This window comes from Salvelinus fontinalis, chromosome 36, assembly GCF_029448725.1.
Source record: "Salvelinus fontinalis isolate EN_2023a chromosome 36, ASM2944872v1, whole genome shotgun sequence".
NCBI classification, from domain to species: domain Eukaryota; kingdom Metazoa; phylum Chordata; class Actinopteri; order Salmoniformes; family Salmonidae; genus Salvelinus; species Salvelinus fontinalis.
Window position 1 is genome coordinate 23,841,374 of NC_074700.1, and position 27,679 is coordinate 23,869,052.

At 43.4% G+C, this 27,679-nt stretch overlaps 1 protein-coding gene across 2 annotated transcripts; it reads right to left on the bottom strand.

Annotated features, from left to right (window-relative positions):
* Positions 1-400: 400 nt before the first annotated feature.
* Positions 401-27,672, bottom strand: LOC129835489 (proline-, glutamic acid- and leucine-rich protein 1-like). Of its 2 annotated transcripts, none has more exons than XM_055901129.1 (16): positions 27,496-27,672; positions 27,079-27,249; positions 26,287-26,436; positions 18,950-19,021; positions 17,334-17,550; positions 17,082-17,211; positions 16,822-16,909; positions 16,644-16,732; positions 16,184-16,297; positions 15,917-16,067; positions 15,529-15,688; positions 15,258-15,313; positions 14,925-15,155; positions 10,758-11,597; positions 9,459-10,457; positions 401-1,367 (listed from the first exon to the last, which is right to left on the bottom strand). In XM_055901129.1, exons 1-16 carry the CDS (start codon positions 27,637-27,639, stop codon positions 1,269-1,271), a joined length of 3,711 nt encoding a protein of 1,236 aa, XP_055757104.1. In that variant the 5' UTR covers positions 27,640-27,672; the 3' UTR covers positions 401-1,268. The 2 variants fall into 2 exon arrangements, with proteins under 2 accessions (XP_055757104.1, XP_055757103.1); XM_055901128.1 differs by having other exon boundaries at positions 17,082-17,214.
* Positions 27,673-27,679: the final 7 nt, after the last annotated feature.

The following is a 27,679-nucleotide window of genomic DNA, read 5'->3' on the forward strand; positions in this document are numbered from 1 at the left end:
CTGTTTTAAAAAGTACAGAGTAGCACAGTGCTATGTAGGCTGAAAAAAATCTCTTAAAGTGAAACCTAAATGAAGCATTCATACTAACAGTAGGGTGAGTTTTTACAGTAGGTAGTGAGTTTTTACAGTAGGTAGTGAGTTTTTACAGTAGGTAGTGAGTTTTTACAGTAGGGAGAGTTTTTACAGTAGGTAGTGAGTTTTTACAGTAGGGAGAGTCTTTACAGTAGGTAGTGAGTTTTTACAGTAGGGTGAGTTTTTACAGTAGGTAGTGAGTTTTTACAGTAGGTAGTGAGTTTTTACAGTAGGTAGTGAGTTTTTACAGTAGGGTGAGTTTTTACAGTAGGAAGTGAGTTAATAAAGTCCCAAAGTCAAACTTCATCTGAAACATCAATAGAGAGACTTTCAGCAGTTGTCTTTGAAGTTTATTTATTTTATAACAAAAAGAATTGATACTGTATATAAGACCTCAAAAACATGAACATGATAGGTGACCAAAACCACACTACTACTAACACGACTACACACTAACTGTAGGGTACCACACAGCAGTGCTACCACCACCACGACTACACACTCTAACTGTAGGGTACCACACAGCAGTGCTACCCCCACCACGACTACACACTAACTGTAGGGTACCACACAGCAGTGCTACCACCACCACGACTACACACTAACTGTAGGGTACCACACAGCACTACTGAAGAGCTGCAGTCTTCACCGCTGTGTCTTTCAATCATTTGATGTCCAAGACTTTAAGGTTGACGTAAACTAACCTAACTGGTGTTTTATATATATATATATAATATGAATTTAATATGAATTTAATATGGAGTCCAGAGTGTATTCCAAACTCTTTCACTTTCCTGGAAGTCGAAACGTAATTTTTATTTTAGGAACAATCCATTTCCAACATCTAAAAGTGTGTGGAAGTCAATTTTAGATGAAATTAACAAGTCATACAGAGACTATATGGCAATTTTCACGTTGGAAATGTTCATGTTTTCAACATTGTCTAAGCTGCAGGTTGGTAATGAATACATGTGTGAGACGGATGCAAAATGCAGCGGTAACTTTCTCAAAATACACAGGTTTTCAAGAAATTCTGATCGGAGGATTTCCTGCTTATTCCCTCCCGATTCTCGGAGTCTTTGCAACCGAGATTTTGGGAAAACCTGAGAATTTTGAAACCTTATGTGAGACTATAAGAGGGGGGTAGAAATCAAGTTGTTCTGATGGTTTTATGACGAAGCCATGGCTGGACATCTTTAAGAGGGGAGGTTGGATGCTGAGGGACCTTTTTCCTCGTCGTCCGGAGGGCAGGCTACAAAATCAGCCAACATGGACGCCATGACTTCTTCATCCAACTGAGTGTGAAAGAGACAGACGAGACGGAGAGACAGAGAACACAGAAACAGAGAGAGGGAGAGAGACAGAACGAGAGAGGTTAGATGTACATTATTCTGTGGCTGAGGAACTGGACAACAGTCATTAAGTAACATTTTGTATCTAAAAACAGATACTTGTTATACCGTGATCTCCAAAACTACTGGGACAGTGAGTTGTTTTGGCTCTGTACTCTGGATTTGAAATGACACAATGACTGAGGTTAAAGTGCTGTCAGCTTCATTTGAGGGTATTTTCATCCATAACGTTTAGAAATTACAGCACTTTTTATACATAGCCGCCCCCCCCCCATTTTAGGGGAACAAAAGTATTGGGATAAAATTCACTTCTGTTTATTAACGTTGTCAAAAGTTTAGTATTTGGTCCCATATTCATAGCATGCAATGATACATCAAGCTTGTGACTCTACAAACTTGTTAGATACATTTTCTGTTTGTTTTGGTTGTGTTTCAGATTATTTTGTGCCCAATAGAAATGAATGGTAAATAATGTATTGTGTCAATTTGGACTGACTTTTATTGTAAATAAGAATAGAATACATTTCTAAACACTTCTACATTAATGTGGATGCTACCATGATTACAGATTGTCCTGAATGAACCGTGAATAACGATGAGTGAGAAAGTTAGATGCACAAATATCATACGCCCACGACATCCTAACCTGTCACTATTACTAGAACTGGGGAGGTTAGCATTTTGGGGGGGGACTTGATATTTGAGGATCTAACTTTCTCACTCATCATTATTATTCACGATTCATTCAGGATTATCTGTAATCATAGTAGCATCCAATGAACCTCAAATTAAATCTGACAGTCTGCACTTTAACCTCACAGTCATTATATCATTTCAAATCAAAGTGCTGGAGTACAGACACAAAAAAAAAACATTCACTGTCCCAAGACTTATGGAGCTCACTGTATCTACACACAAACCATGTCCAAGACTTATGGAGCTCACTGTATCTACACACAAACCATGCCCAAGACTTATGGAGCTCACTGTATCTACACACAAACCATGTCCAAGACTTATGGAGCTCACTGTATCTACACACAAACCATGTCCAAGACTTATGGAGCTCACTGTATCTACACACAAACCATGTCCAAGACTTATGGAGCTCACTGTATCTACACACAAACCATGTCCAAGACTTATGGAGCTCACTGTATCTACACACAAACCATGTCCAAGACTTATGGAGCTCACTGTATCTACACACAAACCATGTCCAAGACTTATGGAGCTCACTGTATCTACACACAAACCATGTCCAAGACTTATGGAGCTCACTGTATCTACACACAAACCATGTCCAAGACTTATGGAGCTCACTGTATCTACACACAAACCATGTCCAAGACTTATGGAGCTCACTGTATCTACACACAAACCATGTCCAAGACTTATGGAGCTCACTGTATCTACACACAAACCATGTCCAAGACTTATGGAGCTCACTGTATCTACACACAAACCATGTCCAAGACTTATGGAGCTCACTGTATCTACACACAAACCATGTCCAAGACTTATGGAGCTCACTGTATCTACACACAAACCATGTCCAAGACTTATGGAGCTCACTGTATCTACACACAAACCATGTCCAAGACTTATGGAGCTCACTGTATCTACACACAAACCATGTCCAGGACTTATGGAGCTCACTGTATCTACACACAAACCATGTCCAAGACTTATGGAGCTCACTGTATCTACACACAAACCATGTCCAAGACTTATGGAGCTCACTGTATCTACACACAAACCATGTCCAAGACTTATGGAGCTCACTGTATCTACACACAAACCATGTCCAAGACTTATGGAGCTCACTGTATCTACACACAAACCATGTCCAAGACTTATGGAGCTCACTGTATCTACACACAAACCATGTCCAAGACTTATGGAGCTCACTGTATCTACACACAAACCATGTCCAAGACTTATGGAGCTCACTGTATCTACACACAAACCATGTCCAAGACTTATGGAGCTCACTGTATCTACACACAAACCATGTCCAAGACTTATGGAGCTCACTGTATCTACACACAAACCATGTCCAAGACTTATGGAGCTCACTGTATCTACACACAAACCATGTCCAAGACTTATGGAGCTCACTGTATCTACACACAAACCATGTCCAAGACTTATGGAGCTCACTGTATCTACACACAAACCATGTCCAAGACTTATGGAGCTCACTGTATCTACACACAAACCATGTCCAAGACTTATGGAGCTCACTGTATCTACACACAAACCATGTCCAAGACTTATGGAGCTCACTGTATCTACACACAAACCATGTCCAAGACTTATGGAGCTCACTGTATCTACACACAAACCATGTCCAAGACTTATGGAGCTCACTGTATCTACACACAAACCATGTCCAAGACTTATGGAGCTCACTGTATCTACACACAAACCATGTCCAAGACTTATGGAGCTCACTGTATCTACACACAAACCATGTCCAAGACTTATGGAGCTCACTGTATCTACACACAAACCATGTCCAAGACTTATGGAGCTCACTGTATCTACACACAAACCATGTCCAAGACTTATGGAGCTCACTGTATCTACACACAAACCATGTCCAAGACTTATGGAGCTCACTGTATCTACACACAAACCATGTCCAAGACTTATGGAGCTCACTGTATCTACACACAAACCATGTCCAAGACTTATGGAGCTCACTGTATCTACACACAAACCATGTCCAAGACTTATGGAGCTCACTGTATCTACACACAAACCATGTCCAAGACTTATGGAGCTCACTGTATCTACACACAAACCATGTCCAAGACTTATGGAGCTCACTGTATCTACACACAAACCATGTCCAAGACTTATGGAGCTCACTGTATCTACACACAAACCATGTCCAAGACTTATGGAGCTCACTGTATCTACACACAAACCATGTCCAAGACTTATGGAGCTCACTGTATCTACACACAAACCATGTCCAAGACTTATGGAGCTCACTGTATCTACACACAAACCATGTCCAAGACTTATGGAGCTCACTGTATCTACACACAAACCATGTCCAAGACTTATGGAGCTCACTGTATCTACACACAAACCATGTCCAAGACTTATGGAGCTCACTGTATCTACACACAAACCATGTCCAAGACTTATGGAGCTCACTGTATCTACACACAAACCATGTCCAAGACTTATGGAGCTCACTGTATCTACACACAAACCATGTCCAAGACTTATGGAGCTCACTGTATCTACACACAAACCATGTCCAAGACTTATGGAGCTCACTGTATCTACACACAAACCATGTCCAAGACTTATGGAGCTCACTGTATCTACACACAAACCATGTCCAAGACTTATGGAGCTCACTGTATCTACACACAAACCATGTCCAAGACTTATGGAGCTCACTGTATCTACACACAAACCATGTCCAAGACTTATGGAGCTCACTGTATCTACACACAAACCATGTCCAAGACTTATGGAGCTCACTGTATCTACACACAAACCATGTCCAAGACTTATGGAGCTCACTGTATCTACACACAAACCATGTCCAAGACTTATGGAGCTCACTGTATCTACACACAAACCATGTCCAAGACTTATGGAGCTCACTGTATCTACACACAAACCATGTCCAAGACTTATGGAGCTCACTGTATCTACACACAAACCATGTCCAAGACTTATGGAGCTCACTGTATCTACACACAAACCATGTCCAAGACTTATGGAGCTCACTGTATCTACACACAAACCATGTCCAAGACTTATGGAGCTCACTGTATCTACACACAAACCATGTCCAAGACTTATGGAGCTCACTGTATCTACACACAAACCATGTCCAAGACTTATGGAGCTCACTGTATCTACACACAAACCATGTCCAAGACTTATGGAGCTCACTGTATCTACACACAAACCATGTCCAAGACTTATGGAGCTCACTGTATCTACACACAAACCATGTCCAAGACTTATGGAGCTCACTGTATCTACACACAAACCATGTCCAAGACTTATGGAGCTCACTGTATCTACACACAAACCATGTCCAAGACTTATGGAGCTCACTGTATCTACACACAAACCATGTCCAAGACTTATGGAGCTCACTGTATCTACACACAAACCATGTCCAAGACTTATGGAGCTCACTGTATCTACACACAAACCATGTCCAAGACTTATGGAGCTCACTGTATCTACACACAAACCATGTCCAAGACTTATGGAGCTCACTGTATCTACACACAAACCATGTCCAAGACTTATGGAGCTCACTGTATCTACACACAAACCATGTCCAAGACTTATGGAGCTCACTGTATCTACACACAAACCATGTCCAAGACTTATGGAGCTCACTGTATCTACACACAAACCATGTCCAAGACTTATGGAGCTCACTGTATCTACACACAAACCATGTCCAAGACTTATGGAGCTCACTGTATCTACACACAAACCATGTCCAAGACTTATGGAGCTCACTGTATCTACACACAAACCATGTCCAAGACTTATGGAGCTCACTGTATCTACACACAAACCATGTCCAAGACTTATGGAGCTCACTGTATCTACACACAAACCATGTCCAAGACTTATGGAGCTCACTGTATCTACACACAAACCATGTCCAAGACTTATGGAGCTCACTGTATCTACACACAAACCATGTCCAAGACTTATGGAGCTCACTGTATCTACACACAAACCATGTCCAAGACTTATGGAGCTCACTGTATCTACACACAAACCATGTCCAAGACTTATGGAGCTCACTGTATCTACACACAAACCATGTCCAAGACTTATGGAGCTCACTGTATCTACACACAAACCATGTCCAAGACTTATGGAGCTCACTGTATCTACACACAAACCATGTCCAAGACTTATGGAGCTCACTGTATCTACACACAAACCATGTCCAAGACTTATGGAGCTCACTGTATCTACACACAAACCATGTCCAAGACTTATGGAGCTCACTGTATCTACACACAAACCATGTCCAAGACTTATGGAGCTCACTGTATCTACACACAAACCATGTCCAAGACTTATGGAGCTCACTGTATCTACACACAAACCATGTCCAAGACTTATGGAGCTCACTGTATCTACACACAAACCATGTCCAAGACTTATGGAGCTCACTGTATCTACACACAAACCATGTCCAAGACTTATGGAGCTCACTGTATCTACACACAAACCATGTCCAAGACTTATGGAGCTCACTGTATCTACACACAAACCATGTCCAAGACTTATGGAGCTCACTGTATCTACACACAAACCATGTCCAAGACTTATGGAGCTCACTGTATCTACACACAAACCATGTCCAAGACTTATGGAGCTCACTGTATCTACACACAAACCATGTCCAAGACTTATGGAGCTCACTGTATCTACACACAAACCATGTCCAAGACTTATGGAGCTCACTGTATCTACACACAAACCATGTCCAAGACTTATGGAGCTCACTGTATCTACACACAAACCATGTCCAAGACTTATGGAGCTCACTGTATCTACACACAAACCATGTCCAAGACTTATGGAGCTCACTGTATCTACACACAAACCATGTCCAAGACTTATGGAGCTCACTGTATCTACACACAAACCATGTCCAAGACTTATGGAGCTCACTGTATCTACACACAAACCATGTCCAAGACTTATGGAGCTCACTGTATCTACACACAAACCATGTCCAAGACTTATGGAGCTCACTGTATCTACACACAAACCATGTCCAAGACTTATGGAGCTCACTGTATCTACACACAAACCATGTCCAAGACTTATGGAGCTCACTGTATCTACACACAAACCATGTCCAAGACTTATGGAGCTCACTGTATCTACACACAAACCATGTCCAAGACTTATGGAGCTCACTGTATCTACACACAAACCATGTCCAAGACTTATGGAGCTCACTGTATCTACACACAAACCATGTCCAAGACTTATGGAGCTCACTGTATCTACACACAAACCATGTCCAAGACTTATGGAGCTCACTGTATCTACACACAAACCATGTCCAAGACTTATGGAGCTCACTGTATCTACACACAAACCATGTCCAAGACTTATGGAGCTCACTGTATCTACACACAAACCATGTCCAAGACTTATGGAGCTCACTGTATCTACACACAAACCATGTCCAAGACTTATGGAGCTCACTGTATCTACACACAAACCATGTCCAAGACTTATGGAGCTCACTGTATCTACACACAAACCATGTCCAAGACTTATGGAGCTCACTGTATCTACACACAAACCATGTCCAAGACTTATGGAGCTCACTGTATCTACACACAAACCATGTCCAAGACTTATGGAGCTCACTGTATCTACACACAAACCATGTCCAAGACTTATGGAGCTCACTGTATCTACACACAAACCATGTCCAAGACTTATGGAGCTCACTGTATCTACACACAAACCATGTCCAAGACTTATGGAGCTCACTGTATCTACACACAAACCATGTCCAAGACTTATGGAGCTCACTGTATCTACACACAAACCATGTCCAAGACTTATGGAGCTCACTGTATCTACACACAAACCATGTCCAAGACTTATGGAGCTCACTGTATCTACACACAAACCATGTCCAAGACTTATGGAGCTCACTGTATCTACACACAAACCATGTCCAAGACTTATGGAGCTCACTGTATCTACACACAAACCATGTCCAAGACTTATGGAGCTCACTGTATCTACACACAAACCATGTCCAAGACTTATGGAGCTCACTGTATCTACACACAAACCATGTCCAAGACTTATGGAGCTCACTGTATCTACACACAAACCATGTCCAAGACTTATGGAGCTCACTGTATCTACACACAAACCATGTCCAAGACTTATGGAGCTCACTGTATCTACACACAAACCATGTCCAAGACTTATGGAGCTCACTGTATCTACACACAAACCATGTCCAAGACTTATGGAGCTCACTGTATCTACACACAAACCATGTCCAAGACTTATGGAGCTCACTGTATCTACACACAAACCATGTCCAAGACTTATGGAGCTCACTGTATCTACACACAAACCATGTCCAAGACTTATGGAGCTCACTGTATCTACACACAAACCATGTCCAAGACTTATGGAGCTCACTGTATCTACACACAAACCATGTCCAAGACTTATGGAGCTCACTGTATCTACACACAAACCATGTCCAAGACTTATGGAGCTCACTGTATCTACACACAAACCATGTCCAAGACTTATGGAGCTCACTGTATCTACACACAAACCATGTCCAAGACTTATGGAGCTCACTGTATCTACACACAAACCATGTCCAAGACTTATGGAGCTCACTGTATCTACACACAAACCATGTCCAAGACTTATGGAGCTCACTGTATCTACACACAAACCATGTCCAAGACTTATGGAGCTCACTGTATCTACACACAAACCATGTCCAAGACTTATGGAGCTCACTGTATCTACACACAAACCATGTCCAAGACTTATGGAGCTCACTGTATCTACACACAAACCATGTCCAAGACTTATGGAGCTCACTGTATCTACACACAAACCATGTCCAAGACTTATGGAGCTCACTGTATCTACACACAAACCATGTCCAAGACTTATGGAGCTCACTGTATCTACACACAAACCATGTCCAAGACTTATGGAGCTCACTGTATCTACACACAAACCATGTCCAAGACTTATGGAGCTCACTGTATCTACACACAAACCATGTCCAAGACTTATGGAGCTCACTGTATCTACACACAAACCATGTCCAAGACTTATGGAGCTCACTGTATCTACACACAAACCATGTCCAAGACTTATGGAGCTCACTGTATCTACACACAAACCATGTCCAAGGAAGTCACTCATTAAAACATGTGTATGTTGTAAAATCAGCTAAAAGGCTTGGAAAGTGAATGGTTAAGGATGGTCTGAGAAAGTTCTTACCTTTTTCTTCTCTGTGCCCTGTCCTGTTCCTTCCTCCTCTCCCTCCCTCTTCCTCTTCATCCCTCTCCCATCCTCTTCTCCATCCTCCTCTCCCTCTTCTCCTCCTTTCTCTCGTTCAGGCTCCTCCCCCTCTGTCTCGCTCGGAGCTGCTGATGGCTTAACTTCCTCTTTAGCAGAGTCCCCACCCTGTTTTGCTGGTTCTTCTCCCTGATTGGATGGCTGGTCGCTGCCGCCCACCCTCACTTCCTGTGCAGGCTCCGCCTCCTGTTTGTGTTGAGGGGCGGGGCCTTCAGAAGAGGGCGTTGCCTCTGGACGATCGGCTCCCTGCTGCTCACATGACCCCACTTCCTGCCCATGCCCCTCCCCTAGCTCCTCCCTCTCTTCCAGAGCTCCGCCCGTCACACACAGAATCTGAGGCATTGTCGGGTCGTTCATTCCATCAGCGTCATCCTCCTCTCCCTCCCTCTCTTCCTCCAGCACTCCGATGCTCTCTACCTCCTGAGCCTTCACCCCTTCTTCCCCGTACACCCTTCTGTTAGTCCCCAGCTCCTCTATACCTCCTTCCATCTCTCCCTCCACACAGAATCCGCCCATCCCTCCATCCTCCGGTACTTCTCTGAGCACCTCTCCTTCCTCCCTCCCCATTCCTCCTCTCCTCCCTTCTCTGTCCAATGACCTGATCTCGCCCTCCTCTTCCTCCTCTTCCTCCTCCTCTTCTTCCTCCTCCATCTCCTCCCCCTCTTCCTCCTCATAGTCATCAAACTCTTCTCCATAAAACTCTTCTTCTTCATCGGGGAAATCGCTCCCTTCTTCCTCCTCCTCTTCATCCTCCAACCCCTCCTCATCCTCCTCCTCTCCCAGCTCATCCTCATCCTCCATCTCTTCATCCTCCTCCTCTTCCTCATCAGAGCTGTTGATATTAATAACAGAATGATCTTCCTCACTGGCCTGTTGCTGCTGTAGAGCTCTGCTGGGCTGAGCTAGCTGGTTCTGGAGCATCTGTAGACAGAGATAGAACACTTTAAAGGGTTCTAACGCTGGTGCATCTCTAAAAACATCTGTCGGATCATGTAATGAAACAAGCAATACATTAGTGTAGAGAGCCATTGTACCACATATATCTTTTAAATAGCCCAAAATATAGTATTTTCAGCTATTTAAATCTGGTGTACAAAACCGTACGTAAAAACTAAACTTAAAGGGGGGAAGCATAGAAATAGTGCACATAGAACAGATCTACCGCTTCACAGACTTGATTTTAATGAGATATCTATAACTCACATTTCTTTGTGATTTTACCTGTATGGGGAGACCCAGTGGTGTGGGTTGACCTGGGACTGGTGGCTGGCCCTGAAGCAACATCTGCTGGAGCTGGGCTCCAGGGAGGGAGTCAGCCCCAACTCCTAGCCCCACAGAGGGAGCACCGAGCTGGGTCACACCGGTGGAGTTGAGGGGGGGAACCAGAGAGGCTAGTGGAGCTGGAGGGAATGAGTTGATGGAGTTAGGAGCTGAGGAGGAGGGGAGTAGAGGGTGAGGGAGGGAGGTGGAGGGGAGGTCATTGGCGAGGGGGAGAGAGATGTCCCCGCCTGGGTCGTCCCCTGGACCGGGTACTGGGAGAGTGACCCCACCTGGTACTAAGGAAGACACGGGGAGAGTGGCCACGGTGCTGCTACCATCTTGGTTCTCTAACATCAGCATCCCCCGTGGGAAGATGACAACACTATCGTCTGAGTCGCTCTCTAGTGAAATCTCCACATCCTCCGCTTCCTCTTTGTCGTAACGGATGAAGACGGGTCTCTGGCCCTCTGAGAGCCCCAGCCCTGCCAGCTCGCCCTGATGGGGGGAAAGGAGCAGGTCTCCTGGGGTAGAGCCCTGGCCAGAGAGCCCCGGAGGAACCAGAGACAGGTGGTTGTCCAGGGAACCTAGGAGGGTGTGGCCTAGGCCGAGTGAGTGTCGGCCGGGGAAGGGCCCTCCGAGGAGAGTGGGGAGGGTGAGGTTGGAGGCCTGGGAAGGGGTGAGGAGGGAGGCGGCAGGGCTGGGTTTGAGGGTGAGGGGGGGCAGGGGGAGGCAGAGGGATGGGGTGCGGGGGTGGAGAAGGGAGTTGCATACGGTCAGGGCCTCAGTGCAAAAGGAAGAGACCTGACGAGAGGGGGAGAAACAGAGACACAGATGGAGAGTAAGATCAGTAAGCAAGTGCATTCCAAAGGTCACTAGTCCAGTACATTTCACTATGGACACAAATTTGCCTGAGCTAACAAAAAGGAGAAGATAACAGTATACGTGGAAAATACTCCTACGATATATACAAATCTTCCCAGAGTATCTCTAAACCTGTCTAACTAGTCAACAGCCTGAGTGTAACATAACACAGCTAAACTCTTGTTGACTCTATCAAAACATTCCTTCTATTCACAGTTAACTTGATTGCTGACAGTTTCCCTTTTTCAAGACATAACTTTCAAAATACATCATACTGGCTATATTTGAGTATTTTGAAAGTTATACATATTGAAAACTTGATTGCTGACCTGCAAAACATTTTGGGACTATATCAACAGTGGACGAATTAAACAAACACCAAAAGATAGTTTTTGGGTGGCGTTTTCCTTTAAATATAGTGCATTTGTAAAGTATTCTGACCCCTTCCCTACATTATGTTACAGCCTTATTCTAAAATGCATTAAATTAAGAAAGAATTCCCACCAATCTACTTCCCACACAATACCCCATAATGACAAAGTAAAAACAGGTTATGAATTTTTTGCAAACAAATAAAAAAAAACTGAAATACCTTATTTACATACGTATTCAGATCCTTTGCTATGAGACTCGAAATTGAGCTCAGGTGCATCCTGTTTCCATTGATCATCCTTGAGATGTTTCTACAACTTGAATGGAGTTCATCTGTGGTAAATTTAATTGATTGGACATGACTTGGAAAGGCACACACCTATCTGTCTATATAAGTTCCCACAGTTGACAGTGCATGTCAGAACAAAAACCAAGCCATGAGGTCAAAGGAATTGTCCATAGAGCTCCGAGACAAGATTGTGTCGAGGCACAGATCTGGGGAAGAGTACTAAAACATTTCTGCAGCATTGAAGGTCCCCAAGAACACAGTGGCCTCCATCATTCTTAAATGTAAGAAGTTCAGAACCACCAAGATTCTTCCTAGAGCTGGCCGCCCGCCAAACTGAGCAATCGTGGTAGAAGGGCCTTGGTCCGGGAGTTGACCAAGAACACGATGGTCACTCTGACAGAGCTCTAGAGTTCCTCTGTGGAGATGGGAGAACCTTCCAGAAAGACAACCATCTCCGCAGCACATCACCAACCAGGCCTTTATGGTAGAGTGGCCAAATGGAAGCCTCTTCTCAGTAAAAGGCACATGACAGCCCACATGGAGGCATCTAAATGACTCTCAGACGATGAGAAACAAGATTCTCTGGTCTGATGAAACCAAGATTGAACTCTTTGGCCTGAATGCCAAGCGTCATGTCTGGAGGAAACCTGGCACCATCTCTACGGTGAAGCATGGTGGTGGCAGCATCAGGCTGTGGGATTGTTTTTCAGTGGCAGGGACTGGGAGACTAGTCAGGATCGATGGAAAGAGGAACGGAGCAAAGTACAGAGAGATCCTTGATGAAAAGCTGCTCCAGAGCGCTCAGGACCTCAGACTGGGGTGAAGGTTCACCTTCCAACAGGACAGCGACTCTAAGCACACAGCCAAGACAACGCAGGAGTGGCTTTGGGACAAGTCTCTGAATATCGAGGCACAGGTTGGATGGGCAGCAACGCTCCGCATCCAACCTGACAGAGCTTTAGTTTATTATTATTATTAACACATTTGCATATATATATATATATATATATTTTTTAAACTGTTTATGATTTGTCATTATGGGCTACTGCGTGTAGATTGAGGGGAAACAATTGTTTTTAATATATTTTAGAATAAGGCTGTAACATAACAATATGAGGGAAAAGTCAAGGGGTCCACAAACCCCCCGAGGTGCATTATCGCCATTGGTTACCAACGTAATTAGAGCAGTAAAAACACATGTTTCGTCATACCCATGGTTTACGGTCTGCCGATCAGCATTTAGGGCTACAACCGCCGCATTAATAAATATGGGGCGTGTGTTATATCAGTTAGTGTGTGTGGTGTAGTTGTGTGTGTATATTAGTATGTTTTTATTTCAAGTGTAATTGATGAGGCACGAGAAATGTTTACTTGGTTGCTTAAACACAGACCAACAAAACAAAACACCAGGACATCGACAGAGCCGTGTGCGAGAGAGTCATACATTTAGACCAGTCCACACCTACCCTTCTACTCTAACCTCCACACCCGCCCTTCTACTCTAACCTCCACACCCGCCCTTCTACTCTAACCTCCACACCCGCCCTTCTACTCTAACCTCCACACCCGCCCTTCTACTCTAACCTCCACACCCGCCCTTCTACTCTAACCTCCACACCCGCCCTTCTACTCTAACCTCCACACCCGCCCTTCTACTCTAACCTCCACACCTGCCCTTCTACTCTAACCTCCACACCCGCCCTTCTACTCTAACCTCCACACCCGCCCTTCTACTCTCCCTCCACACCCGCCCTTCTACTCTCCCTCCACACCCGCCCGTCTACTCTCCCTCCACACCCGCCCGTCTACTCTCCCTCCACACCCGCCCGTCTACTCTCCCTCCACACCCGCCCGTCTACTCTCCCTCCACACCCGCCCTTCTACTCTCCCTCCACACCCGCCCGTCTACTCTCCCTCCACACCCGCCCGTCTACTCTCCCTCCACACCCGCCCTTCTACTCTAACCTCCACACCCGCCCTTCTACTCTAACCTCCACACCCGCCCTTCTACTCTAACCTCCACACCCGCCCTTCTACTCTAACCTCCACACCCGCCCTTCTACTCTAACCTCCACACCCGCCCTTCTACTCTAACCTCCACACCCGCCCTTCTACTCTAACCTCCACACCCGCCCTTCTACTCTCCCTCCACACCCGCCCGTCTACTCTCCCTCCACACCCGCCCGTCTACTCTCCCTCCACACCCGCCCGTCTACTCTCCCTCCACACCCGCCCGTCTACTCTCCCTCCACACCCGCCCGTCTACTCTCCCTCCACACCCGCCCGTCTACTCTCCCTCCACACCCGCCCGTCTACTCTCCCTCCACACCCGCCCTTCTACTCTCCCTCCACACCCGCCCTTCTACTCTCCCTCCACACCCGCCCTTCTACTCTCCCTCCACACCCGCCCTTCTACTCTCCCTCCACACCCGCCCTTCTACTCTCCCTCCACACCCGCACTTCTACTCTCCCTCCACACCCGCACTTCTACTCTCCCGCCACACCCACCCTTCTACTCTCCCTCCATACCTAAAGACTGCATCCAGTGTGTGTGTGTGAGGGGGGGTCCCTGCCTGTGCGGTCCCTGCATTCATATTTCCCCCTACCTCCAGGCTCCTATCCCTGCGTCCGTGACTGAGTATGGACACCGTACAGGTGAGGGGTGGGGGCCATCGAGGTGGGGGCACTAGGACCAGGGCTAGGAGCAGACGGTACAGCTCCCTACGAGGGAGGGCACTACCGTATTGACCACTAACACCCCCAGCCCCGGTCCCACAGTCTCCCCCATGCTGCTGCTGCAGGCGTACACACAACGGGAGGACGACATCGTGGAGACGCTGGGGGAAGAGAGAGAGAGAAAGCATTAACACACACACACAGTATCATAAACAAACACTATGGGGAAGGTTTATAGAAAATACCACACACACAGAACTGACCTTGTGTACGTCTTCCTTCAGCAGAGTTCCACTGGTCAGTATGATCTGTCTCAGTGCTGCAAAGAAGTAGAGAGAGTCAAATGGCCCTGTACTCTCACCACAGCACGGCTAGTCAAGATATCATTCACCTGTGATTGTCTGTAATAATGCTACAAATATTCACTGGCAACATGACTCAGAAGAAAATGTAAAAAAGACAACCTAAATAATTTATTTAGTTTACACTTCTCTAATAATGTAAATGCTTGAGATAAACCCCACCCCCATTCACCTCTGAGTGCAGACATGCATGTGTCCTGATTGGCCAGCGAGTCTCCTTTCCTCTGGAGAGAGGCTCCACCCCCATTGCCCAAACCCAATCCAGGCTTCCGGCTTTTAGGGCAGGGCTTGCTGGAAACCAGATCAGCCACTGTCGACTGTCCCGCACGGAGCTGAGGAGGGGTGGAGAGCGGAGAGAGAGGTGGAGGGGGAGAGAGAAGTGGAGGGGGATAAAAAGGGAGGTTGGCGTTAGACAGACAGTCAGTCATTAGGATGGTGAGTGAATAATGTTGACCAGAAGCAGTGCACTACATAGGGAATAGGTTCCATTTCAGACAGAGCCATAGTAATGACCATCCTAAGCTTTCGCCTTGCCAATAAAACCAATCAGATCTTATCACCCTGACAGAGTCCGCTCCCGGCGTGATGTCACCCAGCAGGTGGGCCAGTAGGATCTCGGAGTGGGTGGGGCTTCCCTGCAGCACACCAGCTGAGGCTCCTCCCACCTTGACCCAGAGTTCCAAGGTTCGGTACAGGGACACTCGCACTGCACTATGGGTCAAAGTAGAAACACATAGAAAACAAATTAAGATATTTAAAAGTAAGTGTGTGTGTGTGTGTGTGTGTGTGTGTGTGTGTGTGTGTGTATATATATATAGGTAAGTTACCTGAATGCTCGCTGTTGTCCCAGATTGGTTTCAGGTAGAGGGGTCCAGGCAGACAGAGTCTGAGAGAACAGTCTCTGTAACATACTTGAGTACTGCACCAACCCACTGCCTACACTGAGGTACATACAGCAGGGAGTAAAGAGAAGTCCATCACTAAGTCCATCAGTCCACCAATGAATAAAACACACCCAATAAATCACTTTTATTTTAAAAGCCAGCACTGGGGTAGCCCGAGTACCAGATCTGTATGTGTTGTCATGCCAACGCATTGCTTGACTACAAAATGACAGCAATAGAGTTGGCATGAGCACAACAGATGTGTTCTGCTGCATTATTGGGGTCGTTGCCTAGGCAACCAAAAATAAATTTGCTTGTTTTCATACAGGTTTTGACTAGATGGGATACAGCTTGTCATATTTGACCCAGCTAGCATTTGGGTTGCCTTCAGTAGGGTACTTACGCTGTGATGAGAGCATGCAGAACCTTTACAGAATGGTTGTGTATGGAAGGTAACACCAGCAGTCGCACAGACCCATCACCTGTTAAATTCTGGAAGGCAAGACACACAGAGATACACTAGTGTTCATACACCAACTACACGGTCGCTCAGTTCTTGTACATTCTGGAAGTTAACTCACTATGCTCTTGGAGCTGACGGCCAGGGCGCGACAGACCAGGTTGAGAACCTGCTGTACAGGCAAACGCACTGCAGAGGCCGGGTCCACACTGAGAGAAACAAATCACTGTCAAACACTCATCACTAACAGAAATAAACGTTAGTTTTTTTACTTGGAAAAGTTACTTTTTGGTTCAAATACAACAGTAGACAAATTAAGGTCAGAGTGTGTATGTTTGAGTGTGTTAAAATATTCTATACACTGGAGGAAAGTGCACCTACCTGAGGGTGTGTTTGAGTGCCAGGCAGACACCTCTGTATCTGTGTTGGAGCTGGAGGAGGACGAGGGGGTCCGTGTCGTCCAGAGGAGGGTAGGGTAGCTCTACACCTGGCCCCTCATACGGCACCATCCCTTCTAGACCATAGGAGAGAGAGAGAGAATCACATCAGATACTCATGACATGGATGAGCAACACACTGGTCTAAGACCACCATGTTGTTCCAAGATTTCAGTTCATAGAAGTGTTCTTTTACCGGACTCTGTGCCCTGGTAGAGCTGTGCCAGCATGCCATTGGCCGAGGCCAGCAGGCAGTGAAGCTGATTGGTCCATCCCTCGGCTCTACGCCCGCCTCCCCCTCTCTCCAAGACTCCGCCCAGACAAGGCAGACGACCATAACACTCACACGCCACCTCTTGGACTTCAGGGTTGACACTGTCCATTTTGGATAGGAAACAGGCACCCAGCTTGTCCTGTTGAAGACTAATTGTCAGTGAAGAGGAAATTCCACAGCAGTGGAAGGGCAGTGAAAGTTGATTAAAAAAAAGTTGATCAAATATGTATTTGTTTTGTTATTTTTTGTTTGTTGGGAGGGGTTACAGGTACATTATCCATTTAAAATGATAAGTTTATAAAACATGTAAACTGCCACTCAAAAGAAAATAAAGGGGTAAGAAATAAAGCTGAATAATACATTCAGTATAAACAGGAAAATGAAACATAAAAAGTGGGCTTCCATCCCTAAAACGTCTCGAACCATCACTGTCCATGATATCGCTAAGGGTACGTATTCTACATTTGGACCAAAAGGCCACCCTCCAGATCGCAAGGCATTATTGTGAAATAATGGAGTGTATGCATGCCATTTTGATTCCCAGTTACATTGTTTTTAAATGTTGCACCAAATAGAAATGATGTGGTCAATAATAGGACCAAAGTGTAGTTCACATTGTTTAAGGGAAATACCATTGGAGACCAGTTCTTCCAGGGCCATAGGAGACACCATGTTTCTCTTTCTACTCAGCCAGGGGGCAGAAGAGTCATGTCTAAACCAATTTAGGATGGAGAGAAATTCTAGTGCCTGGAAATCCAATTTAAAGTGTAGTTCTCCAATGTCTTTCCCTCTTGTTGAGTTTGTTACTTTTATCCGGGTTTGCTTACATGTCATATACATTTTAAACCGCACTATGGATTTGATCCCAACAGCCAGAAGGGGGACTTGGGGAATCATTGAACTACATAAATTCAGCCTTGGTAATATATTCATTTTAACAATCGATATTTGGCTGGTTAAAGCAACTGAGATATTAGTCCATCTACTGAGGTGGAATTTGATTGACTTGAGCGCTCTATGAAGGAATATATTCCCAAATATTTCAAATGGGAAACGATTGAGATTCCATAAGTAGAGATGGAGTCCTCCACGGGGGGTAGTAGGGCAGATTTGGTTAGATGTATTTTATAACTTGAGATAGAGATAAAAGGATTAACACCAATGCCTTTCAGCCCGTAGACTTCATCAGAGGGGTATACTACAAAGCAGGTTCAATGATTTAGCTGCTAACCTGGATAAACAACCAGAATTAACTACTGATTTTGGGGTTCATTAAGAAAGCTAAACTTGGATATGTGTTTTTGGTTGTTGAGTTAATTAGACCATGCCCATGATAAGGTTATCTTTCAAAAAAGTTATTTCCATTGAAGCAAGTTAGCTGGCTTGATCCTGCTTCTTCATATATCCCTCAGGGTTTCTTCAGAAGAACACCAATTGGCAGAGACAGAAATAGAACACAGCGTCTCCCAAACAAACAGAATACAAAAAGACAAGCATCTCATTTGTAATCTAATGAATGGGTGATGTCTACTACTCACCCTCAGGGAGCCACAGGCTCTGGGGTAGAAGGTCATACATGCAGTCATCCCCTCCATGGCAGCTAGGTGAAACTGGGAGAGACAAAAACACAAGTATTTTCCAAACTGTAACTACAATTAGGAGTGTGGCGGTTATGAAATAACGCCAGCCAGGTTATGGTCATGCTAATGACTGCCCTCTCACGGTAATTAACCGTTAATTAACATAAACAGGTTTAGCATCTCCAGGTCTCCACGCATACAAGCCACTGATGCACGCCTTTGGAACATCTACATTTAAAAAAAAAGTTTAAAATATATATTATAAAACATCACAAGAAATACGTTATTTTAGTCAAGTGTAAAGAAACATTATGATGTGAAGAAAATGTATTTCAGAAGAACAGAATGTGAGTCGTCCTGCTGTATGTTATCTGGCTATGCTCCATGCCATAGGCTGTAGGCTTGTTCATTTAGCTGACTAGATACTGTATGTTATCTGTCTATGCTCCATACCATAGGCTGTAGGCTTGTTCATTTAGCTGACTAGATACTGTATGTTATCTGGCTATGCTCCATACCATAGGCTGTAGGCTTGTTCATTTAGCTGACTAGATACTGTATGTTATCTGGCTATGCTCCATACCATAGGCTGTAGGCTTGTTCATTTAGCTGACTAGATACTGTATGTTATCTGCTCCATGCCATAGGATGTAGGCTTGTTCATTTAGCTGGCTAGATACTGTATGTTATCTGGCTATGCTCCATGCCATAGGCTGTAGGCTTGTTCATTTAGCTGACTAGATACTGTATGTTATCTGCTCCATGCCATAGGATGTAGGCTTGTTCATTTAGCTGACTAGATACTGTATGTTATCTGGCTATGCTCCATACCATAGGCTGTAGGCTTGTTCATTTAGCTGACTAGATACTGTATGTTATCTGCTCCATGCCATAGGCTGTAGGCTTGTTCATTTAGCTGACAAGAAGATTTTCTTATAAGTCCTGTGGCATTATTTTATAGTAAGAAGAATAAAATAGAACTTAGCTGAATAAAATAGAAATTATACTTTTCCCATTCCGGAGCGGGTGGCTATGTTGAGCGTAAAAGTGATCATTTGAAACAGGTCCTATACGCTAGATTTAGAGTTACTTGCCAACTTTAGTTGTGAATGATATATTTCGTATTCATATCATATTTTCACCCATTAGACCATTCTCAATTTAATCGTGTCTTTACTAATATGTAAAATTTGTTTTTTCGATTTAGAAATGGCCCATTATCAAATGGGTAGGAAAAAGGGGGGGGGGATACATGTAGTTAACAGCAAAATAGTGAATGGAGGCCGCTTTCCCGCAGTTTAATAAATCATGCCGGGTAGGCTACTCTGGTTGTATAACGAGCAGCTGAAAAATATGCCTTCAACATATTAGCAGCTGGGATCCTCCTCTTGTTAGTGAAAATCATCAAAAGTCTGTTTTCACACGGCATTGCATAAAGAAATGTCTAGGCTTATAGCAACACGTATTTCACGTCACACATCAACTGCTGGGTGACAGGTGATGTTCCACCAAAACTCTATACATCATGGGCGCTACAACCACATTGCTGTGGTTACCCAGTGTTCCATCTGTATGTTTTCACAACTAAACCCATTTAAATAAACTACTGACAGCCCCTCTCTCTGCATCCTCAAGAAAGAAATGAAGGAGAGAGGAGATGGCAACGCACAGTGGTGAGATATTACATAGCTAAAGGCAAAGCGTCAGCCTAATCATTATGTCAATATTTAAAAAAAAATGCCCAAATACAAGTTCACTACAATTGTAAGGCTAACTCTGTAAGCCGCCCTGAACAATCAATGAACCGACAGCATCCCCTATCCTATACGTTCTCTCCCAGACTCATGGACAGGAAGTTTGGAGCGTAGCACAATGAAACCAGTCCATCCAGAACGCATAATAACACAGTACACACTCAAAGGATATAAGTAGATTATTTTTTATTTTTTTACAGTATAGCAATTATTTACCAAAGACATCTTAAATCTATGTGCGTAATATGCAGTAGGCTATTAAGCTACGTATTGTATATAAAAAGGCACAATCCCTATTTTAATTCAGGTTTTTTTGGAGGGGGGGGCTTGGGAGTATGCAAAAGCTCTAACATGTGGATGGATACTAGAGATACAAAATAAGTTAGAGGAAAAACAAAAAGAACTTGAGGAACTTATTCAAGAACGATCTCATGTAATCTATTACAAAAATAAAGCAAACTGGATGGAATATGTTCAAAAATGCACAAAATTCGGAAGCTAATTGTTTTAGGCAGATGTTCTCTTCTGCGTCTCATCCTTTCCCACTGAATGTAGATTATGGTAAGGAATTCTTTCCAAATAATATAAAAAAAGGAAAATTAACAAATGTACAGAAAGATCCATGCGAAGGCCAAATTACAGAGGAATAACTTCTTGAGGCTATTAAATCCTTTCAGTCTGGAAAAACCCCAGGGCTTGATGGCATACCGGCAGAGGTATATCAAGTATTTTTTGATGTACTAAAAGCTCCATTGTTAGATTGTTTTAACTACTCCTATAGAAATGGTAGTCTGTCAGGTACTCAGCAGGAACGTCTGATTTCTCTATTATTAAAACAAGACCCAGATGGCAAATATAAAGACCCAGTCTATCTAAAAAAAACTGGAGGCCCCCTACACTTCAATGTTGTGATGCAAAAATACAAGCAAAATGTATTGCACTCAGAATTAACTTCTTATGGCTGGGGGCAGTATTGAGTAGCTTGGATGAATAAGGTGCCCAAAGGTGCCCAGAGTAAACTGCCTGCTACTCAGTCCCAGTTGCTAATATATGCATATTATTAGTATATTTGGATAGAAAACACTCTGGAGTTTCTAGAACTGTTTGAATGATGTCTGTGAGTATAACAGAACTCATATGGCAGGCAAAAACCTGAGAAAAAAATCCAACCAGAAAGTGGGAAATCTGAGGTTGGTCGAATTTCAACTCATTCCCTATTGTACATACAGTGGGATATTGGTCATGTTGCACTTCCTAAGGCTTCCACTAGATGTCAACCGCCTTTAGAAACTTGTTTGAGGCTTCTAATGTAAAGGAGGGGCTCATAAGGGCTCTTTGAGTCAGTGGTCTGGCAGAGTGCCACAAACTCATGACGCTCGTTCACGTGAGAGCGAGGTCTTGTTCCATTGCTTTTCTACAGACAAAGGAATTCTCAGGTTGGAACATTATTGAAGATTTATGTTAAAAACATCCTAAAGATTGATTCTATACCTCGTTTGACATGTTTCTACGGACTGTAACGGAACTTTGACATTTCGTCTCCTCCTAGTGAACGCGTTTCGTGACTTTGGATTTGTTTACAAAACGCGCTAACAAAAGTAGCTATTTGGACATAAATGATGGACATTATCGAACAAAACAAACATTTATTGTGGAACTGGGATTCCTGGGAGTGCATTCTGATGAAGATCATCAAAGGTAAGTGAATATTTATAATGTTATTTCTGACTTCTGTTGACTGCACAATGCACAATATGGCGGATATCTTTTTGGCTTGTTGGGTCTCTGAGCGCCGTACTCAGATTATTGCATGGTTTGCTTTTTCCGTAAAGATTTTTTGAAATCTGACACAGCGGTTGCATTAAGGAGAAGTGGATCTAAAATTCCATGTATAACACTTGTATCTTTGATCAATGTTTATGATGAGTATTTCTGTAAATTGATGTGGCTCTCTGCAAAATCACCGGATGTTTTTGGAACTACTGAACATAACGCGCCAATGTATACTGAGATTTTTTTAAATAAATATGAACTTTACTGAACAAAACATACATGTATAGTGTATCATGAAGTGCTATGAGTGTCATCTGATGAAGATCATCAAAGGTTAGTGATTAATTTTATCTCCATTTCTGCTTTTTGTGACTCCTGTCTTTGGCTGGAAAAATGGCTGTGTTTTTCTGTGACTTGGCGATGACCTAACATAATAGTTTGTGGTGCTTTCGCTGTAAAGCCTTTTTGAAATCGGACACTGTGGTGGGATTAACAACAAGATTACCTTTAAAATGGTATAAGATACTTGTATGTTTGAGGAATTTTAATTATGAGATGTCTGTTGTTTGAATTTGGCACCCTGCACTGTCACTGGCTGTTGTCATATCGATCCCGTTAACGGGATCTCAGCCATAAGAAGTTTTAAACAATGGATGAACTGTTCTTAGTAATCTACTGGAGAACAATTTAGGGTTCAAATAAAACTTTTGAATGAGTGAAGCTTTTAGAGAGAGGTCTAGTGCTTTTATATTTAATAATCTCAACCCACTCAATTCATATTCATTATATAGACAGGCAAGTTTTATTTTGTCTGTTTTAGCTTCCCAGATAAAGCAAAATATTTTTTGTTCATACGATTTGAAAAACGAATAATCAGGAGTGGGCAGCGCCATAAGTAAGTGAGTAAACTGAGATATGACTAAGGAGTTAATCAGGGAAATTTTTCCATAAATAGACAGGTATTTACCTCTCCATGATTGCAGGATATTGTCTATTTTTACAAGTCTTCTATTGAAATTCATTGTGGAGAGCTTATTTATATCTTTAGAGATTGTAACGGCTTTCCTCTTCCTCCTCTGAGGATGAAGAGTAACAAGGATCGGAGAACCAATGCGCAGTGCATTCTATTCGATTAGATAGATTGAAATTGTACGTTAAACATCACAGCATAGTTGAAAGATATGTGTTGCGTAGAAACCCAAAGTGGGTGGCCAGCAGAGATAGATGGGATGGGCTGAGGGTGGCCAGCAGAGATAGATGGGATGGGCTGAGGGAAGCTGAGGGTTGGGATGTGGAATTGGAGACAAGTGGGAGTGGAGTTGCTGTGTGGGAGATAGAATGATGGTCAAAGATAAAAGTTTAAAAAAAAAAAGTTTTTAAGTCCAATAAATCATAATAATAAGTACATTTGAATGACACTAAGTGGCAGTGTTTTTAAAACTAATGCCGGTTTGCCTGAGGCTGATGCCGTTCAGGTGTTTGTACACATGCATATACACACTCTCATTCAAATAAATACGTACAAGCACACACATTTTTTTTCTCACTTTATTTAACTAGGCAAGTCAGTTAAGAACACATTCTTATTTTCAATGACAGCCTAGGAACGGTGGGTTAACTGCCTTGTTCAGGGGCAGAACGACAGATTTTTACATTGTCAGCTCGGGGATTCGATCTTGCAACCTTCCGGTTACTAGTCCAACGCTCTAACCACCTGCCTTACATTGCACTCCACGAGGAGCCTGCGTGGCAGGCTGACTACTTGTTACGCGAGTGCAGCAAGTAGCCAAGGTAAGTTGCTAGTTAGCATTAAACTTATCTTATAAAAAACATTAAACTTATCTTATAAAAAACAATCAACCTTAACATAATCACTAGTTAACTACACATGGTTGATGATATTACTAGTTTATCGAGCGTGTCCTGCGTTGCATATAATCGATGCGGTGCCTGTTAATTTCTCATTGAATCACAGCCTACTTCGCCAAACGGGTGATGATTTAACAAGCGCATTTGCGAAAGAAGCGCTGTCGTTGCACCAATGTACCTAACCAAAAACATCAATGCCTTTCTTTAAAATCAATACAAAGGTATATATTTTTAAACCTGCATATTTAGTTAATATTGCCTGCTAACATGACTTTCTTTTAACTAGGAAAATTGTGTCATTTCTCTTGCGTTCCGTGCAAACAGTCAGGGTATATGCAGCAGTTTGGGTCGCCTGGCTTGTTGCGAACTGTGTGAAGACCATTTATCCCTAACAAAGACCGTAATTAATTTGCCAGAATTGTACATAATTATGACATAACATTGAAGGTTGTACAACGTAACAGCAATATTTAGACTTAGGGATGCCACCTGTTAGATAAAATACGGAACGTTTCTGTATTTCACTGAAAGAATAAAAAAATTGTTTTCGAAATGATAGTTTACGGATTTGACCATATTAATGTCCTAAGGCTCGTATTTCTGTGTGTTATTATGTTATAATTAAGTCTATGATTTGATATTTGATAGAGCAGTCTGACTGAGCGGTGGTAGGCAGCAGCAGGCTCGTAAGCATTCATTCAAACAGCACTTTAGTGCATTTGCCAGCAGCTCTTCGTTGTGCTTCAAGCATTGAGCCGTTTATGACTTCAAGCCTATCAACTCCCGAGATTAGGCTGGTGTAACCAATGTGAAATGGCTAGCTAGTTCGCGGCGTGTGCGCTAATAGCGTTTCAATCGGTGACGGCACTCGCTCTGAGACCTTGAAGTAGTTGTTCCCCTTGCTCTGCAAGGGCCACGGCATTTGTGGAGCAATGGATAACGATGCTTCGAGGGTGGCTGTTTTCGATGTGTTCCTGGTTCTAGCCCAGGTAGGGGCGAGGAGAGGGACGGAAGCTATACTGTTACACTGGCAATACTAAAGTGCCTATAAGAACATCCAATAGTCAAAGGTATTTGAAATACAAATGGTATAGAGATAAATAGTCCTTTAATAAGTACAACCTAAAACTTCTTATCTGGGAATATTGAAGACTCATGTTAACAGGAACCACCAGCTTTCATATATTCTCATGTTCTGAGCAATGAACTTAAACGTTAGCTTTTTTACATGGCACATATTGCACTTTTACTTTCTTCTCCAACACTTTGTTTTTGCATTATTTAAACCAAATTGAACATGTTTCATTATTTATTTGAGGCTAAAGTGATTTTATTGATGTATTATATTAAGTTAAAATAAAAGTGTTCATTCAGTATTGTTGTAATTGTCATTATTACAAATGTTTAAATCAAATTGTTTTTAAATAGGCCGATTAATCGGATTTGGCTTTTTTTGGTCCTCCAATAATCAGTATCGGCATTGAAAAATCATAATCAATCGGTCGACCTCTACTACCAACACATATCCAGAGTGCATAAGAGGAGATTACCGTGACTCAACGGTCACCTGGAATTAGACTGTGGTCATGACTGACGGTGTGGCGGAAATACGGTCACTGCAACAGCCCTACCTACAATCTGAAACATTCTACAACAGAGAATAAATCTTGCAGATTTTGCCACCATCACAATTTGCTTCAAATGGTATTCTTCAGCCTACGCAATTACAGTGCTTGAAGTGGAATTAAATAGGTGCAGGTACTCATTTTGAGTGTTGGTACTCATCATATTTTACAGCCAATATTCCATAAGAACTGCTGGTACTGAAGCTGTTGAAAATTAGGAGGTGCCAGAACTCAGTACCAATGTGTACTGGCCCAATTTAAGCGTTAGTCTTACCTCAGACTTGAGGCCTAGCAGGGAGGTGAGGATCCCCAGGATAGAGTTGAGGCCCACCTCCCTGGCCAGCTCAGGTAGCTGGGAGGAGTACTGGAGCAGGTCCTGGAGAACACCCACCGCTAGCTGGATAGACGGGAGAGGAGCCTGGGACTGGGGGAGAGAGAAGAATAAAAAGAAGGTGTGAAATGGAATACATTTAGCCCTCGAGTTGAAGACCATAGCAAAACATTTGGATCATTGCAAAACATTTTTCAAACTAAACTCTAGGAATCAAACGAAACCTACCTGAATTTGTCCAATAGAAACTCTTGTTTTGGTTGCAATTTTTTATATATATTTTTTTAACATTTGTAGTAGACACTTTCCGTTGCAAAACGTTTTGCTACAGTCTGCAACTAATCAATACACCCCAGCTCTTTCTGAAGTCCCCATGATTTCAGATGAGAAAGAGGTGTTTTATTTCTTTGTGTTGTGCAGGTTTGATTTGTCTCATTGTGAATGTTTTGGACCGATGAAGTTACTAGTTACAATACCTGCATTTCTTAATCGAGGGCTGTACTTATTACACCGATTCTGTTTCAAAACATTTAGTCTGCTGCAAAACGTTTAGAGTTTTTAATTAGACATATTCAGGTAGGTCCTCATTTTATTACGTTTGTGCTGCTTGCATCCGTTTGGTTCTGAAACAATAACCATTGCAAGAAGTAATGGATACACCCCAGATGTTTGCCATAGGTGTGTGTTTATGGTGAAAGTCTACAGGTGTTTCCAGTCCATACATGTGTGTCTTACCTGTATGACCTGCTGTAGGGACCTTAGCCAGGACAGACAGTGTTGCTGGAACACATCGCTAGAACAATCCTTGACCAACACTGACAGCAGACACAGGCCCTCAAACCTGGTTTTGCTGTTTCCGAGTTTGGCATTGCTGAGTCCCACGAGACCACCAACTGCTGCCGAACTCTGGGGGTTAGAAGCCGAGCGAGAAGTAAGTGACAGCAACCATGCGATCGACCCTACTATACACACTTTAGAAGCAAAACTTCAATAGAGTTAGCTATTTAGCAAGCTATATAGCTATGACACAACAGTAAACGGGAAAACAAAGACTAGCACGAGTCCATTGCATTGAGACAGATGATACGGACTGAAGCGCCGATAGGATGCTGCCATCCGTGGCTACTTCCAATAATAGCTGGCTAATTTTACCTGAGTCGAAACCACTCCATGCTCCCGGTAATTTGCTAAAAGTGCAGGTAAATATTCGGGCCGCTGCTCTTTCAGAACAGACACCAGACCCTCGGCTAACCGCATATTGGCGGGCCCATGCATCCAAGCCGCTGTTGCAGCCATCTTGCCACTTCGCCACGCTAAAACGTCATCATTGTACGAC